The sequence below is a fragment of the Cydia strobilella genome, chromosome 16 (assembly GCF_947568885.1).
Source record: "Cydia strobilella chromosome 16, ilCydStro3.1, whole genome shotgun sequence".
NCBI classification, from domain to species: Eukaryota; Metazoa; Arthropoda; class Insecta; order Lepidoptera; family Tortricidae; genus Cydia; species Cydia strobilella.
In genome coordinates, this window is record NC_086056.1 from 6279258 (window position 1) to 6298619 (window position 19362).

General features: G+C 37.2%; 1 protein-coding gene across 4 annotated transcripts in view; it reads right to left on the minus strand.

Annotated features, from left to right (window-relative positions):
- Positions 1-19362, minus strand: part of LOC134748237 (hypoxia-inducible factor 1-alpha-like) — a 117064-nt gene that overhangs the window by 9458 nt on the left and 88244 nt on the right. For all 4 annotated transcript variants that reach the window (XM_063682960.1, XM_063682957.1, XM_063682958.1 and 1 more), the window contains 4 exons: positions 4560-4768; positions 4239-4453; positions 3837-4152; positions 3598-3755 (listed from right to left, as the gene is read on the minus strand). In XM_063682960.1, the coding sequence (XP_063539030.1) occupies positions 3598-3755; positions 3837-4152; positions 4239-4453; positions 4560-4768 (898 nt within the window). The remainder of the gene's footprint in view (positions 1-3597; positions 3756-3836; positions 4153-4238; positions 4454-4559; positions 4769-19362) is intronic.

Consider the following 19362-nt stretch of genomic DNA (forward strand, 5'->3'; position numbering starts at 1 on the left):
AATGCCTTAAAGCATTAAGTCCACCATTTGCAAAAAAAGCTGTAAAAAGTTATGAAATAAATACATTTGTATTTGTATCTTCATGTATTGTGCAATAAAGATTAAATAAATAAATAAATATAATTGTGTATCCATCACGAAAGCATATCCTTCGAAAGCCTAAGCTCTCGTTGGCCTCGTTGCTGGTCATTTTCTGATTCATAATTTAACAGTTCTGTGTAAACGTCTATTGTGTTGTTTAGAAAATTTAACTTCATGAATTCGTTATATCTGGGCTAGCAGAATATAGTGTGAGAAACTATAGAGTAAAACGTTCTTAGTGATGTTTTTACCTACTTATTATAATTTACATAATTACTAACACGCTATCATAATTAGCAATTATCTACTGCATTATTTTTTAACTTAGTTACGTATGATTGCGATAGAATTTATCTAGTTCTGGCATGAAAGCCAAGCCATTTAAAGCAATTTGTGCAAACATGTTTTATTTTAGAAAAATAAGTGGCAAAAACTTAGTTTACAGTACATATGGTGCTACTTTTTCGCACTAGTGCGGGAATGAGCACTTTTCGTGCATATGTCGAAAGTTTAAAGGGCCATATGTACTGTAAAACGTTGTACGATACACGTGCGAAAAGGTAATTCGCAACTCGTGTCGATTTAAAACACTCCCTGCGGTCGTGTTTTAATTTATCGCCACTCGTTTCGAATTTCCTCTTTTCCGCACTTGTATCGTAAATAACTATTTATGGCTTACTTATTGTTTCAAACAATGCATAATTATATTTTTATTAATTAAAGAGGGGCTGTCACGAACTTTGTTCTAAAATGTCATATTTTCAGATATTTGTCGCTTGCGCGTGAATTGATATGTACCTTACCTATAATTATGTAACGTTTGTAAAACACACTTACGATGTTCTATTAAATTTTTCTATTAAATAGTTTGCCCTGAACTGAGAACTCGCGGTTCGACAAGAAATTAGATCAATTGAATGCACCTACCTAGTCGGCAAAGGATCGAAAACCGCATACGACTTATTGCAAGGTCTGTGGAGCCCTTAACTGATAGATTTACGAGTAAGTCACCATAGAAATTATTAAAATAAACTGTATCTGTGGTAAGCCGTAATCTTTCTTGTCAAATGTCAGATACCTACTTTATTTCGTTTTTATCTTGCCAATTAATTTAAATATCGTGAATTAAAAAACAATATTATAAATGTGTAAACAGAGCACTTTCATTTGATACCAAGCTCGACCATACTTTCTTGCAAATAAGATGACCAGAACAGCAAGACCCCTCACAATTAGCTTATTGGCCTTCTAAGCTCTTCTAGCTCCATAACCCCTTGATCGAGTCTGCTCATAATTTAATGACTAAAATATAATGCCTTCATCTACACGTTTACCCAATTTAATTTAAATTAGAACAAATTTACTTAGGTTATTGTCCATCAAACTATCCTCTGATAGTTCCGATTAAAAATATCGAAATGCCGGGATGCCCTAGCCAGCCGTGTGATCCAATTTCCAACGTTCCAAGTTGAAGGTAAGAACTTCGTTCGGTTAACCAGTAGGTATTATTAAAAATATTATAACAACTAGTATTACCTTTATATTTACGTTTTTTGTTTCCAAATAGCTTTATTCGTACTCTCGGTTAGTCAATAAAAACTGTCATTATTAAACTACTTTTCAGTGAATATTTTCATTACCATGGCATAAAAGCCTGTGGGGGGAGAAGTCAGGATAGGATATTGTGGGTAATAAAAACCAACATGCACCTTTTACAAGTATTTGTGTTGATTTATTTTTCAATATATATATATATATATATATGGCAATTCTTTTAGTTGCTCTAGTCAAATATTTTATTTTATCGAGAAAAATATATTATTCTTCAAAAACATCGTCCAGTTAGACCATACAGTTATTATATAACAACGATGATTTGTTCTAAGTATGCCTATTACACAAATACGTATTTTAAAAATTTGACAAGTTAATGACAATGCGAAGCGCTACATTTCGAGTATTTTCTATCCCCTAGTCTTGTCTGACACTAGCTATGTGCTAGTGTCAGACAAATCACCCCATATAAAATACCAATTTCTGACCCCGTATATTCTAGTTGTGAACAAAAAAGAACTAAAACTTTAGATCCATTAAAACTAAATACATATTCTCGACAATACTATATGTCCAAAATCTAATTTGTAACCTTTGTATATGTATATAACCAAAATTCCATACTAATATTGAAAACTATACTGTGTTCTAACTTGTACTTTGTATCATTTGGCAGTGGAAATAGTCTTCACACAACCAACCGTAGTGTTCAAAACTGCCTAAAACTACTCAATCTAACGTAGACTTTACATTTAAATACAAAAACGCGAAAAGAAATAATCGAAAAAAAAAGTGCGATTCGACTAGGTCGAAATACCTCGATGTAAAAAATACCTACAATAAAGGTAACGATAACTTAGTTAACTTACAATAAAAAATAAATAACGTTACCGATAGTAAATCTAGAATTAGCATTGACTCGGCTCGTACTACAAACATAAGACTGAGCGCGCGGCAGATAGCCGGGTGGCGCACGCGCCACCCCGGTAACTACTCTAGGAACCAACCAACAGTTAATCACATAACCACCAAGATATGCGCACGTTAACTTAAGCACTAAACGACTAAAAATAAATTGCTTTCAAACTTACACCATTATATACATATCACCTAAAACTGAGTCCGTTTAACGCCCACGGGCGAAAGCACATTATTGCAAGTCTGTGGAAGATTACTACACTACCCAGCCGTACACTACACCGCCGTATGCCCGGTGCTTAAAACATCTCAATTGCCATCGCAGAATTTAATCTGGCCGAGGGAGCATATTTTATAGCTTCATACGGATAATTAGATACGGAAAGTTCACGTGACCTTCAATTAATCGTGTGCAGGGTTATCAAATTGTACTATGTCTACGAAATTCGTTTTAAAAGTCGGCCAGATAAGGCGCCATTCATTTATTACGTAAGACGATTTAGGGGGAGGAGGTCGAACATATCTTTTTTTTTACATGGGGGAGAGAGGGGGTTTTCATAGTTCTTACGTAAGATCAAGCTGCAATTTTTTTTTAATTTCTATGAAAGTATGACGTTTTAAAATAATAGTTCCACACTATGCTATCAAACACGATGCAGTTAGCTGAAACGGGCTCCAGTACCTTTGTAGGTACAAATAAACAAAAAAAAATTATTTTTATAAACACTAAAACAAACCAAACGTGTATTCATTTTTTCCTTTATATTCTTACGTAATATAGGGGGAGGAGGTCAGCCTATTCTTATTTTTTCTTACATAGGGGGTCTGTACTGGCAAAAAACATCTTATGTAATAAATGAATGGTGCCTAAGTCTCGTGACAATACACCCGGGTAGACGTTTGGAGGCAACTATCGAGTGAACACTGGACGCGCATTATCACAGTTTATAGTTTTATGGGAACGGGGCCTCAGGCCTTAAGTTTTTGGCGGGGCCGACACTGCACCATGCAGATGTAACCGGCGTCCACATCGCAGCCGCTCACCAGGAGGTTCATGAGGACGCTCGAGGACGGCGTGCTCCGTACTTCCAAAGCCGGGGACGGGCTGCGCTTGGTACGTTTGGCCCGGGGCTCCTCTTCCTGGTTTAACACGCGTTTGACGCCTGTCTCCCATGACGACACGCTTCTACTTGGTATTAAACCTTTGAAAAAAAAAAACCCATTCAAAAGACGTTCTTTCAAATTTGTAAACCAAATATATATTTAACTTCAAAGTAAAGTACCTTGATCTGAGTATATGCTTGTAATGAGATCCTGTGGCGGAGGGCCTGTGGGCGGCGCGGCCAATAGGCGCTGTAGCGCCGGGGCCGGCGAAGTGCTCTGTTGCGTCTGTGTGGTTGTCGGCTGTGGTCTAGCCATGCTGACGTTATCTGGGAACGCCGCCCACATGACCGCCGGCTCCAATACTGGCAACTCATCTGTGAGGGGGATGAACGGTGAGTGTCCATCGTCTATCTCGTTGTCTGATCTTACGCTATCTAATGCATCCAGAGAAAGTTCTGTCAGTACTGACGACTGTTCGCATGATGAGTCACTCTCCTGAAACAAATATCACATTAGACACAATTCCGCTGAAATTTCCGCTGGAATTATGAGAAAACATTTACTAGTACTAGTAGTATTACCTGAGGTTCAGGTGAGGACAGTAATAAAGAATCGGCAGTTAAGGAATCCACAGGTGAACCATTAGCAAGGTCGTCGCCTAACAGGCTGCAGTAATTGTCGGTAAGAATGAAGTCATCGAACATATCAAACGGACTGTTCTCCAGTGGGATGCAAGTGTCACCGGCCGTAGGCGCCAGATAAGTAAGATCCTCTTCATCAGGCTCGTCTTTAAGCACTGAAAACAAATATTAATGTCAAAAATCACCAACCAGCCACTTGAAAAATATGTACAATTAATGAATATAGAGCCAAACTTTGAAGCTTTAGTATCAGAAACTCACTTGTATGACCCTTGGATTGTGCTAGCGAGAGATAACCCTTGTTCATGTTTTTCTCCCTTGGTGCAAATATTTCTTCTGTAGCAGGCACCACAGCTACTATGGCTCCGTTCGCTGGAGGCTCAAATGCGGCAGGCGGTACGGACAGAAGCTTCAAGTCCGCATGTTGGAGTTGGTGTGCGGAGAACACCTCATCTTTGCACTCGATAGCGCTGTGGACAATACAAAATGCAAATTACCGCCTTAGAGGCAGATCCTACCTAAAACATACGTGGTTTCGTGTTCAAGTCCAGCACCGGTGATATTTTAAAATTCACGGACTTTAGACAAACGCAATCATTTTCTGTGATAATAGGTTTTCTACATACGCGGCGCGGTGCCTTGGAGGTGTGAACAGAATATGTTTATGAATAAGAACTAAGTCCACACACTAATCATGACACGTTATAATAGCATGGAAACTTTTATAATAATCAAGGCTATGAGAGAAATGAGCTACTAGTACCTCAAAAAAACAAAAAACAAAAGTTAGATGAGGGTAGCAATAGAATATCCATTCAATTAGTCATCAGATGGCTTCAATGTAATCAGTAAATCTTTATTGTACTGCGACGCATTTTTATTGAATATTCAGTGCATTAAGTGCATAAGTTATAAACAAGGAAGTTGTAGTAAAACATATTAACAGTATTATACGTAAGGCTGTTATCTTCACCACGACTGGAGACAGGTGATAATGAAGCTAATAAGAGTATAATAAACAGCTTGCTCTATATATAGGAGGATACACATGGATTATATCTCAAGTAATTGTATTTAGAAACGAATTTAGGTGGTTGTAAAATATAACAAATTCAAGTTATACTTACAAAATTTGATTTACTGTAATTGAATTTAGTTTAGAATTTATAAACACAATAAGAATTCCGAGAGAGTCGATTAACTCGCGGGGATTAAAGTTATTAAGACGTGAATTTACTCACGTATTCCAAACAATTTAACTTTTAAAAATTGTTTGAACGCGTGCGCACAGTGTGAGAGCCGGCGCTAATTTGAACTGAAATCAACCAGCCCGATAATGTGATAACAGATAATACTGCAGTAAGGATTAATTAATTACTTTTCGACCAGTAACTCTGATGACCCGCGAATGGCCTTTTGATATTTGCGTCAATAGATACGCGACTAGCAATGTAATCTGTAATACGCAAAGCGTTAATAATCTAGACCATTAATATGATAACTTCTATGTTGTTGACGAGAATCTGCTGTTTTTATTGACCTTAGATACAGTATGATCTTCCGTGGAAAGCTACTTAAAATATCTAACAATATTGAGTATTAATTTTTATCTAAACACAATAGAGCTTCATTTAGAATCACAAAAATAATAACATTAATTTATCTGGTAACGATACACGCACTGATATGAACCGTAGCTGTATACCAAAAACATCTAATCATTACTAATGTTTACATCAGCTGAATCGCAAACTCAACCGACGTACTTTGTAATAGCATAATAACGTTCCAAACCGTCGACTCATCGTAGCCTAGACGTAAAGCCATTCGGGGGAGTGTTTTATTTATTTTGGTTAGGTACTGCATTTACGCGCTACTTTTGGAGAGATTTGAGAAGGATAACAGTATGGGTGTGAATCAGGGTGGAGAGAGACGAGGGTATGGTTGTAAGTTCGGCCTTGGCGACCTTGCAGCAGCCACCCTCGGGCAGGCTCTCCTCCACTCGGGCCATTCACCAGAAGTGTAGTGAAAGTGTATGCGCGCGCAATGTTACGCGTGTAGGCCCGTATCGATTCCCAGTTTAAGAAATTCCAATCTAACCATCGCGACAGGCCTACCCGAAATGCATAATAAAAATAGAACGCAGAATGTAATTTGGCAGACGCGGAGTTAAACTAAAGTAGAGAAGGACGTAAGAATAATAATGTCTGGGGATAAATATAATAGTTGTAAAACGTTACCGCAAAAATACGGATGTGTAAGCACTAGGGTTGCCGTTCGGCTGACCTTGGCCGTGATCCGTTGTGTTCAATTCGGGGGGGCAACGCAATTCAACAATCTGCCAAAACAAGGCCGTGACATCCGACGATTTAAACTAACTAGTCCGGCGAGATTCGTAGACATTAAGTAGAATAAGATTACGTTATTTTGATTGGCGTAGATATCGAGATCACCTTTATATGTGGCTCCGTTTATTTATTTACTGTAAAAACATGTAGTGAGAATTTTAAAGTTGTTTATGCTAGATTGAAATTAAAACCTAAAAGTAAGATCACAAAGATGCGATTTTTCTAGCAAGAATCATGAGCTAGATTTTTTTTTTTCAGTTTATTTAGGAACATTATTAAGAGATAGTGAACAAAAAATAAGATAGTTCGAAGCGGAAAATTATTGAAAACTTCGGTTATTAAGTTTGAGATTGAGATAGGACCTTTTATGACGGCACTGGTATTCGCCATACCAAAGACATATGTAACTCCGTATAAAATAAGTAAAGTCCGAGTAAAAAACGTGCCACGGAAAATAAAATAAAATAAAAAATATGCTAGAATAGATGACGCCATACATTTGGCCTATACTTGTGTAGATGGCGTCACCGTTAGGTATTTAACAATTTTAACATATATCAGTGAAAGAACATGGGTCAGTCATGTAGCGTTCTAAAAATAATAAATAAAAATAAAAAATCATTAATCCTCAATCATTTATCAATTTTATCATATATATATATTTTTTTATTTTTTTACAGTTTCATTTTTAGTTTTACTTCTGTGTCTATAGATGGCAGTAAATTTACTGTGACTACAAAATTTACTATGACAATAACCCTCTATACAGTATACATACACTATTCTCTTTGGTCATACAAAGACGGCCCAGACAAATTGTTGTCTAAAATGATAAAGCGATTTTGGAAAGTATTTGAAGGCCGATGCAGATTAGATAATGCCGAGATAAATATTTCGTGTTGATAAAAATACCGCGATCTGAAATCAAAATAACAATGAAAATAAAATAAAACTATGAAAACGGATTATATCGCGTATATTGAGTCACCCGTTGACCACGAACGCTGTAAAGAGTTCGAAACGTCGGGATGTATTATAAATTCAATATATGCGATATAATCCGTTTTCATAGTTTTATTTCATGAGTAACTATCGCGGTAACCGAAGACAATATAATGAAAATAAAATTATATAACGGATAGACATGAAACCGTAGGCGGATAACTATTTGAGCTAAACTGAAAACGCGCGTCACCGGTTGTGGTATTAGCATTATGCACATTCGTTATAAAATAATTCCAGCGGAACGAATTGAAAGTGGTTCTGTGGTTTGCTGATAAAGAGATCAATGGGAGGATTTATTAATTAGTTTGATTACAATTTATCGAACGAAGCTCATCATTCAGTCTGCCAATAGCGAGCCGGTTGCGCGGGAGTCAAGGCTGCGGTGCGGTTATGTAACCGGCGGGCTGGGGGGCGAGGGGCGCTAATTTTAGCGGCTTCTTGCAAACAACACGCGTCAGCGGCGCGTACGCTAATGTTCTTAAATGCATCGAAGACGCACTGACCGCCCCAAAGGACTCAATATATTTTTGAAACGAATTAAAATTTTGTCTTAATACTGACTCGGACTCAAGCGGATTAATGACGAAGATTTTTTTGCGTCAAGTGGACAACTGCGATATATTTGTGTCGCATAAAATAGTATAAGAATGATTTTAGTTTAAACATTGGCAACAACACACTGAAAAGTTATATAATCTGTGTTTTCAATGACTACGATCTATTAACCCTTCTCTCCGGTGTTCAATAAGTAAGTTAACAAACTAACAAATTTTAACTTTAATCACGTGTCCGTATGGGTTGGTATTGCAATTATTCTGCACTTGAAACGAAACACGCACTGTATCCACTTCACTGTCACTGCTTACCATGTTGGTTAGATGCTGAACGTGTTGTTAAACAATATTATCCTTTGCGAATTTCACGTGTTTAGTATCGGAACAGCTGATCGCGAGAGTTTGGTCGACAGTAAACTAACGTGTACGGTTCAGGCGAGATCTCTGGCGCGAATGGGCCGGCGACGGCGCACTGCCGCTCTTGTTTGCCGTGTTCGCTATCCATTGAAACGGTGCGCGTACCTATTGCGATGACATAAGGCTGATAATCAACTGTTTGGGGTGCTTTTGTAGTGGCCGCTCGTGTGATCCTGCTATCATTACGTCGCGATTACTGACGATAAATTTTGAAGACTGCCGTTCATTCGACGGCCACGCGAAGAGATAACCGGTCCGCGCACTGGTGGTGTGACCGTGGTAGAAACGAAGCGGTATCATTTGCTATCGAGTGATACTCACACCAGGGGTTTACTGTTTATCTCTTTACTACGATATGTCAATTGCTAATTGACTCATAAAAATGTTGAGATTGAAACTTTTGAAACGCCGCCACATACCATACCTACCCAGCTCACACAAATCTATTTAATCTGCTCTAATAAACCTATAAATGGCGCATTGTTCTAATAACTATTGTAATATTCCGTAATATAAAAGACAAATATCCGGTGTTATACTTAGATTGGTTCTTGCACCAGCAAAATCATAATTATCTCAGCTGTCATATAGGATACTGGATACCTAAACATAAATAAGGATCGAGACGAAAGGAGTTATTTTAGTGACAACATCTCCTCGAGGAGTCGTTGAACTGAGCTCAGAAATGGAACAAATATGCAGCTAACTTTAGTCTAAATGGTATCGCGGTTCTGTAATCTAACTCTCATATCATATATCTATCATTAGCGGAGTAAACAGCTGAGGTAAACAAACACATATTGTCATAATCACGACGCGTATTTACGTACAATTACGGTCTCAAGGCCGTAGGACTGAATGTAAATAACGCATAGCATAGCAAGCATAGCTTTAATTAATAAATTTAATAGGCATATTTCACAAAGAAAAAAATTCCGCCCATTCAGCAAATTTCCGGCAAGCCACTCCAATAAAATATGAGAAGATAAAATTTAGACACATAGTTTTTAAACACACCTCGTGTTTAAAAACTACGCAATCGTGATAGTTATGTAATAAAAAATATATTTGTATTCATGATTTGACCAGGTTTTTTCTAGTCAGGAAAATGACATGAACGTGGGAATTATAATAGGTCCACCATAACATACAGCTCAATGTCGTTCCTAAAATACTCTTCAAGCTCTTGTTTACCTTCGTTTATTAGAGCATTTATCGGGAAACATGGTAGCTACCGCAAATATCGAATTCTTAACTAGATTTTCGAGAAATACAATATTCATTACAGTTACAGACATTTTTTGTTCTTTTTGAATGTGTATATGAGACACTAAGTATTATCAACTGCAGCCGTTCGAGCATTAATATTAATTTAGACATTCATATACTTTATAAAATTTACATTTAATTCAGCACACCATAATCTAAAAGCTTTCTAGAATTCCTTGTCAACAAGAACTTCTGAAATACGATCAAACTTCTTCAGTGCTATTAGCGCTGCGTAAGTTGGCTCGTGCGAACAGGAGCGGTTAATAAAATATTACCTTCGTGATTGGCTTTAGAGATCTTTACATTATATTCTTACATTCTTACTGTCAGGTATCAGTCCGGACCTTAGTAGAACCATTAACGAGCAAAATACGGTTGTATATTTAAAATTATTTTGAAAATTTTACATAACTTGTCAGACACTACCTTGAAATAATATTTGCTGTTCTTATATGAATGATAGCGGTTCAGTTTAGCAATCCATCGCCGTCAGTAGCCGGTGGTGACACTCGATACGCGCGATGGAGCCGCGTTGTTCTACAATTTAGCCGCGTAACTAAAACCCCCTCTAATGGCCCGCTAGACAATCCATAGCTAACGTGACTTGATTTTATAATGAACTCGATAAAAGTGTATCAGAAAATGTTGGAATCTTTATTTGAAATTGAAACCCACTTCAAAATCGATTGATCGAAATTTTTTAATGTAGTGAAATATGTAATAGGCCACTTCAAGATTAGCGATATATGGAATTATCTTACACAATCACATTACGAACGTAATAGATAAAACAGAAAAGAGTAATTACAGCATAATCGCACTAGATAATGGAACAGAGTACCTTGAATATATAATCTTTGTAATTGTTAAAAAAACCGGAAAACTGTGAGCTATCCTCTTGATGAGAAGCAAGGTAAGTAACTGAGGAAAAGCATTGGGACTACACAGGACCCGGTCAGAGCATGCGCGAGTTATTGCACAATTTTGAAATGATTCCGGACATACCACAATGATGAAATCGTAGATTTAAAATGAAATTATTACACGATGTCAAAACAAAAAGTAAACCGGTAAAATCCATAAGAGAAGCTTAACTAAGTATAAGATCAGACACAATGTGCTAATCAATGTATCAATTTACCAGTTTATGCGGGTAACGTTTAAGATAACAGGATACTGCTCTAGTGTGGAGTTATCCTCGCGCTACATACATATTGACAATATGTTACAAATCGAATCATACCCGGTTCTATTAGCATAATTTTCTGTCTCGATGCAAAGATTGATATGCGTCAGTACCTCGGATTTGGTTTAACTAGCGAACATATGGCCTGTCTGGCAAATGGAATCTAAGAATAATCAAAATGAACCAGGATTTTATGATGCACTGATAAATTTTTAGTACCAAGATTTAAGTACTTGGCCAATATGAAGTTTGAGTTTTCAAGTTTTCAATAGGGTTTTAGCGGATATATTAGACTGTAAATCGAGCAAATTGAACAAAACTTAACGGCAGTTTTATTGACATTAAAAAAATTGATTTACTAAGACTCTCCAAAACTCCAACATTCGTTTTATATTTTAACCCTTCCCGACTCTGCTACGAATCATACTCGTACACAAAAGCATAGTCGAGTAAAAATTTCAAAACTATTGCCTAACATTAACTAAGTTTTTGGTGGACACGTAGCTAGTAGTGTGATTGTTGTCGGAACTGCCCGCTTGTAAGTTTCGGGCATACGTGACGCATGAAACGTCTTGCCCGATATTGAATCAGTCCCTTACTAATAGTGTTACTATTTTGGGTGTAATACTCGTACATTCGAAGATGAGATATTGCGTTTAGACACAAGAAATGTCACGAGGGAATGGGATCGGGTGAAGTAGGGTAAAAGTGGCATTTCGATACAATGGCGGAAGGCGGAAGTCCTTTGAGATGATGTTAGCTGGTTCACAGATTGGAATCCTAAGTAAACCTTTCAACTGATCCTTGCTTTGGCTTTGATTAAAACGAACCCTAATGCTAATAACTAATAACACTGAGATATGTAGACGATGTTAATATATCTTGTATATAAATATATATTATGTTTGGGAATTAATCCATTTACATATTGTGAGAGCAGAATTTGGTCGACACTATAAATAATTAACATAGAGAATGCCATAATATTGCGTCTAAATAACTACAACTAATATTATACGTACTACTAATACTACTATACTACCCTATTGCATAGAATAAAAAAATATAATATAATCATTAAAGAGGAATAGGTACAATACAACGGATCATTCACGGAGGTTTTTTTTTAAAATAACAACCGCGCCTAAATTTAGAATACCAAATAAAAATGCTAAAACTCACAAATACCTCATATTTACCAACATACTAATTATACAAATTGAATATATGCCAATTCTTCCTATTGTTGAATTCGGAGTCACGAGTTGTAATTGGCGGGCTCGTGGTGCTGTTGCAAGATGAAATTCGCGCTGCAAATGATTATGCTATTATGGCCGGATGCAGACGGTTCGCGGTCGTTGAACTGGTAGCCCCACCCCCAATTTCAACGTTTGTGGCTACGTGACTCCACGGGCGTTTTACAACAGGTATTCTTTCTGCGTCATGCTTGCAAGGGCTTGCTTTACGTCGAACTTGTATTATATAGATAGATAGATAATGCTGTCAGAGTGAGACAATATTTACAATTCATCTCCATGAGGAAGTGTGTAAAAAACCTAAGTGTCTAAGTGCAGCATAAATTCAATAGACGTTTAGGTAGACGTATCTTTGTTTTATCGTTACAAGGAAACACAAACTACAATATTGCATAAGGAAATAAGGTAATGCCATGCCAACAGAGTTCATAATTTATTAAGAATTTATACAGCCATCGCAGTCGATGTAGGCTGTAGACTACCTCTTCAAAATACCTCCTTAGTCACTGCAACTATCATCTTTCATCTGCAAAGATGCTGTGGCCAATGATGAAACCTTATTAACCGAATTTCAAAGAAGGTTCTCGACAAGTATCCCGACGTACTGTTTTTTTTTTTATATTCCCATTTTTCTAAAACATAATTACATACATAAGATCAGTGTTTTGCCAGAAAGAGTAGGCTATTCATAATGTTATAAAGTCAGGATTTTATGATGAAATGCCGGAGAAAGCACGTGAATCCTTCAAATATTATAAGCACACCACACATATCTGGGACATTTGTCTAACATAACCTAACTCATGCATTTGATCACCGAAAGTAAATGTTGCGAAGTGAACCTGATGATGGATACCATAAAATTATAGCATTGTAATATATTTTGTAAAGACGGTTATTTGATAGAGCTCATTACCTTTTTGAAATGTATTCTTATAGAATACAGCATGTAAATACAATGGATGTAAAATCGAAATACATAAGTGTAAATCGAACTTGTCATCATCGTCAAGACAGTTATAAGACAAGAAAAAGAAACCGGTACTGTAGTAGTTGGACAATGGAGCACTTTCCAAAGTTTCCAAACATACTTTAAAGAATTTAGACATGCATTGAATTCAGTAGTTCAAGAAAAACAAAATCAAAATTAAATGAACAGAAATTAGTGTTTTCTTAAAGATAGCTACGAAAGAGCACGATATAGTATACTTTTACATCAGGATATTTAATTTAATTTTTTCACGTTTAACATTGATGTTACACTGTAGAAGTGCAAATGCAAATGAAAAAGATTTCTTTGACACTAGAATTGCCGACGACATCTAACGTGCCGATGAAGTGGAAATAATGTGACATAGTCAAAGTGGGACGATAAGAGGCGGCTGTACTGTATTTTAAATTATTTAAAAAAAAATATATATATTACAAAACGCTATCACGAAAAGAGAATTAATTAAACTAGCCCTGAAATTTATTGTGGCTGCTTTAAACGTGGCCTGAATTGTTGATTTAGGCTGCCTACTTAAAGGTGTCGAACAATCGATAGGAAAGACGTCGACGCCAACGACCCCATATTATACAGTGGTATTAGATATTTAGGTGGTGATCGGAAATCGAAACGAAATCAAGTGGAAAGGCTAGTCGTGCCAAGAATTTAAACATAGCTGCTTCTAATCTTTACTTCAGTCGGTGCTGTCTTTAAAATACGGTCAAAACTACTTAAAATTGAACCTGGGAAACGAAGGAGAAGGTCACAAAATAATTACAGATTCTTAATGGTTACTTCCTGCTGTTTAAGTATAAGCAAATTTTAACTGCTACATTTTTTTTTACACGAACAAGACTATCTCAATATTTGCTTCTTCAGAAACTTATATCGTAAAGCTGACGACAGCGATATCGCAAGCTTTTTTATGCTAAGCCTCGTCTATACAAAGGGTACCACCAGTATTGTGCAAGTTGATAGTTTAACAACAGGCAATCTACCGATAACGGCAGCCGTCTGGCGCAAATCTGCGCGGTCTTGCCGAATACACAGACTAAGACCATTTATATGAAAATTTATATAGATGAAGGCGTACTGTGTTGTAGGTACTCGTATATGAATTATTCTTGATTCATATTCGCCCACATGTGAAACATCACTTTAATTTTACGTTTTAGAATCAGAGTGGTATTTAATTGTTTGACCGCCTCACGGTTTAACAATTCGGTTTTCCCGTAGGGAAATCTTTCAACGGTGAATTTTTTCAAATGAGCAACCCTGATGTCGTTATTAATATTTGTGCCGATAAAATTACCTAATCCACGCAAAATGAGCGCATTTAAGTATTAAATTGTAAGGGCTTTGGGCGAGGCGTCAATAGAACCGATTCCCGCCGGCTACCATTTAAAAAAATACGCACTTTCTTCCACAGGTCTCAAATAAAAAGTACGGTAAATTAATTCTAACTTACCCAAGGAATATTTTTGACTTCCCGCCACTAGGGCAATATTGATATGCAACTATTCATTTGAAAATTGTAGTTGCTAAAGAACACGACGTTGTTTGTCAATCTACATATCAAATATGTCATTACTATCAACCGCCGTAGTTTCACTCGTGTGAACGCACACAATACATACACACTTCTTAATAAACAAGCCAAAATATCCTTAATAAGCCACCAAGGTCCCTGGCGACGAGCATCTACAATGACCACAATTGAGAGGTCCCCAGCAGCATTGACGTCACAGCCATTGACCCTCTTCCCGGACCATTTGTGTGTCAATCACCGTGTCTCGTAACACAAGATATGAACAAACAAAAAGACAGCGCGTTTAGTGTTTTATAAGTTAAGATCAACTATTTCAATGATTCTGATTTAAACGAATAGGTTCAAAATGAATTACCATACACCTTGAGACTTCCTGAAACCATTAATTGCACATTAGGGGTCACGTGGGGTGAAGCTACTAGATTATGTTTGAAAGAGTAAAAAAGTCACCGAATTTAATAGTTACTTCATAGATTTTTTGTTTCAGAAATAACGATGATTAGCCAATATGTAATAAATATAATAAATATAAATAAATATAGGACATTCTTACACAGATTGACTAAGTCCCACAGTAAGCTCAAGAAGGCTTGTGTTGTGGGTACTTAGACAACGATATATATAATATACAAATACATAAATACATAGAAAACACCCAAGACTCAGGAACAAATATCTGTGCTCATCACACAAATAAATGCCCTTACCGGGATACGAACCCAGGACCATCGGCTTCACAGGCAGGGTCACTACCCACTAGACCAGACCGGTTGTCAAATATGTGCCAAGTAATTATTTAAAACTTTATTTTTTTCGGAAATAGGCGTGGAATTTCTTGCTCTTAATCAAGAGGACGCTAGCTTATATGTATTATTATTTGGATTCTCGAAATACACTCAAAGAAGTTTCAACAAAGCGACCAGCAGTTAGGGTGATAACTGTTGCTGGTACTTCACTATTGTAACAAATGGTTCTACTACTCTGCTAAAGTCTGCTTATTAAGTGGTTTTAAGCTACAAGCTCGTGTAACGTGATTAAAAAACAGTTTTGTAAAGACTTAAATACAAATACGCGCCCTGCGGCGGAACGAGCTTGGAGAATATGCAAAACAAACAACAGAAGCGCTGAAGCTTCACAAAAGATAATGTTACGTTAAAATTGTAAAACAAAGGAATGAAGTACACGTCAGTTACCTGCCTGCATAGTTTTCAGCGAACATTATCTAGAGAGCGGGGACCTGCGAAACAGGGCTTGTAGGTATTCCTACTGCCTCACGTCACTCAAGAAAACGGATTTGAAAATAAGACATTTGTGCCCCTCTTTTAACTATAACAGACAAGCAAGGAAGTTTTCCTTTCACCGCTTCTTTTCTCAACTGACAATGGATTATGAAAGAGCATAGTAAATTCTTGAATTATAGTGAGCACCACTGGTTAACCCGCTGTCGTAAAGCAATGAGAATTACAATCCAGCGTGGGTGTTGCTCCCATTCAAGCTGAAACGAAAACTGCATCCTGGTACCGCTAGGGGAGGGAGTCGTCGACCGAGGGGGAGGCTACGGTGCATTCGCCTGCAGTTGCATAACCCGACCGACGACCGAGCTCTATTTTATTCAGGTGCAAGTGCTTTTAAAAAGGTTGCATGAGACAAGTACCTAATCAAGAGGTATAAAATTTACTTTGTGCATTCAATTTGAGTGGCGATAAAAGACAGTGAAGGATCGTTGACATACGGTTTAGATGCATTGCGGATTGTGGACCGATATGATACACCGAGCAACGCAATATTCAAATTCAAAGCTTCCATCCAATAACAACATTAAAATTAAAGTTTATTGTCGGTGTCTCGAAGTGGCTGGAGCATATTGCTCGTATAGAACCGATGGCTGCACGAACTGTGAAGTTTAGATTAGCTGGTCATGCGGAAAACTCGGCGTGGGAAAGCTCGTAATATACCTAGTCGGCTCATAAGTTCTGTCATATACATAGTATCAAATAAAATCAAAAGTTTAAGTTTATTCCGTATAATTTGTACAGCGTTTGAAAGCTTATAAACTAGAGAATCTAAATGTATAACATTTATTCAAAATGACCGCCATAATTATCTACACAGGCTTGAAGTCTTCGTGGCCAGTCGTCAATGGATTCACGCACCACTTTCATGTCGATATTGGCCACTGCCGTAGCAAGAGATTTTTTCAGCGAGTCTAGATTTGCATGAGATTTTGAGCACACCTTTTCCTCTAAATACTGCCATATTTTATAGTCTAAAGGATTAAGATCTGGGCTAGAGGAGGGCCAATCTTCATGCCGTATAAAGTCGATTTTATTGGAGGCGAGCCAGGCTTGTGTAGACTTTGCCTTATGGGCTGGAGCAGAGTCCTGCTGGAAAACCCAATGCTGGTTTAGAAACATCGTATGGGATAGTGGTTTCACAATATTAGTCAACACCGTGTCTTGGTACACTTTGGCACTAGTTTTTACTCCTTTCTCACAAAAATGCATACTAGTGACGCCCGCATAAGAAACTCCCAGCCAAACCATCAGAGATGAAGGGTGATGACCTCTTTGAATACGGGGAATGCTATTAGACGCTTCTTTACTATTGCGAGCGTACACTCTACAGTATACAACGGTGCTTATTTTTAGCGTACTTCTTCAATAAAGCTTTAGATCTTTTAAGCCTTAAAGCTTTAAGCCGACCATTGAGAAGATGGCCAGTTTTTCGTTTATAAGCACGAAGTCTCAGGTTGATTAAGTACTCTTTTCACCGTGTTTTTGCTCAAACCCATCTGGAGGGCCATAACTTTTTGTTTCCTAGCGGGATTTCTGGCAATGCGTGCCCTAATTGCTTGTACAACCGCTGGAGTCCTAGCTGTACGCGGACGACCGCTTCTTTTCTTGTCATTTAAACTAGAGACCTCACTGTATCTTTCTATGGTACGATACACAAATCTTAGAGAGAATTTTAAATTTTCAAGTAGCTTAAAAATTTTAGTCGGCGAGTGACCACAACGATATAGTGCAATTATTGCGGTACGGCTATCTTTAAGCGTCCACTCCATGTTGAAGAAAACAGAAAATTGCAAAATTATACTACTCAAATATTTAATAAAGATTCGAAATTCAAACGCAGAACGGTTTTTGTTTTAGGAGTTCCAAATTTAAATTTTAAAGGCCAGTGACAGAACTTATGAGCCGACTAGGTAGATCTGGATCTAAATTTCGATCTCAAAGGCCGTTAGACGAGAATAGAATATGATTGGTCGTGATAGAGATCCTTGAGGAGATCTTTTCTTCAGCAGTAGACGTCTTTCGGATGACGTACATCGACAATGTGCTACAGTCGAAAGCACATCCGATTATGAAACGGATTTGAATAGATAGTCCAGACGAGTGGCGACTGCATTACCTTAACCGACCGAGGTTATTATTCTAGACATTGTAATAAACTGAAAGGAATATTCCATTAACTCAATTTATTTATATAAGTGAAAATTATTGTGGGAACAACACTTTTATAGGGTTCCGTACCCAAAGGGTAAAAACGGGACCCTATTACTAAGACTCCGCTGTCCGTCTGTCTGTCTGTCACCAGGCTTTATCTCATGAACCGTGATAGGTAGACAGTTGAAATGTTCACAGATGATGTATTTCTGTTGCCGCTATAACAACAAATACTAAAAAGTACGGAACCCTCGGTGCGCGAGTCCGACTCGCACTTGGCCGGTTTTTTTTTCGTTATTTTGCCTTTAGCTTAGCCAGCCAGTTTTAAAAACCGGCGTGAAAGAAATCGTAAAAGATCGACTGTAGTATATAAGTACCTATACCTACATGAAATAGAGGTAAAAAAAAGGTTATTCAGTTCGGTAATTGTAGGTATGAATAGAAAGTCTATAGGTACGTTTATTCACTACGTGAAAGCTTATTATACTACAGTCTACAACTTATTTCATATTTTCATATTTATTTATTGCATCCATGGTACACAGGTGTTACATCTATACTTATAATAAAGCGGAAGAGGGTCGAAAGTCTGTACATGGAAGATATTCGAAAAAAAATTGGCTGGGGATACTTAGAATCGATAACAGAACACATTCCAACAGTTTTTAGAATTTTTGTCTGTTTATCTGTTTGTCTGTTTATCTGTTTGTCTGTTTATTTGACCGCGCTACAAATGAAAACGGCTGAACGGATTTTGATGCAAACTTTACTAATCTGTCGAAAAAATCCACGGCCAGGTTATAGGCTATAAAAATTTGAGAAATTTTACCCCTAAGGGGGTTAAAAAGGGGGATGAAAGTTTGTATGGAGTTCAAGATTTATTTTAAGCTAGCAATTTGAAACTTCGTAAGAAGATATATTATTGAAATACAAGAAAACTAATTTCAGCGTTTTTGAAAATTCATCCCATAAGGAGGTGAAATAGAGGTTGAAAGTTTGTATGGATTTCAATTTTTTTTTTGAGTGCGTTACTTGAAACTTTGTAT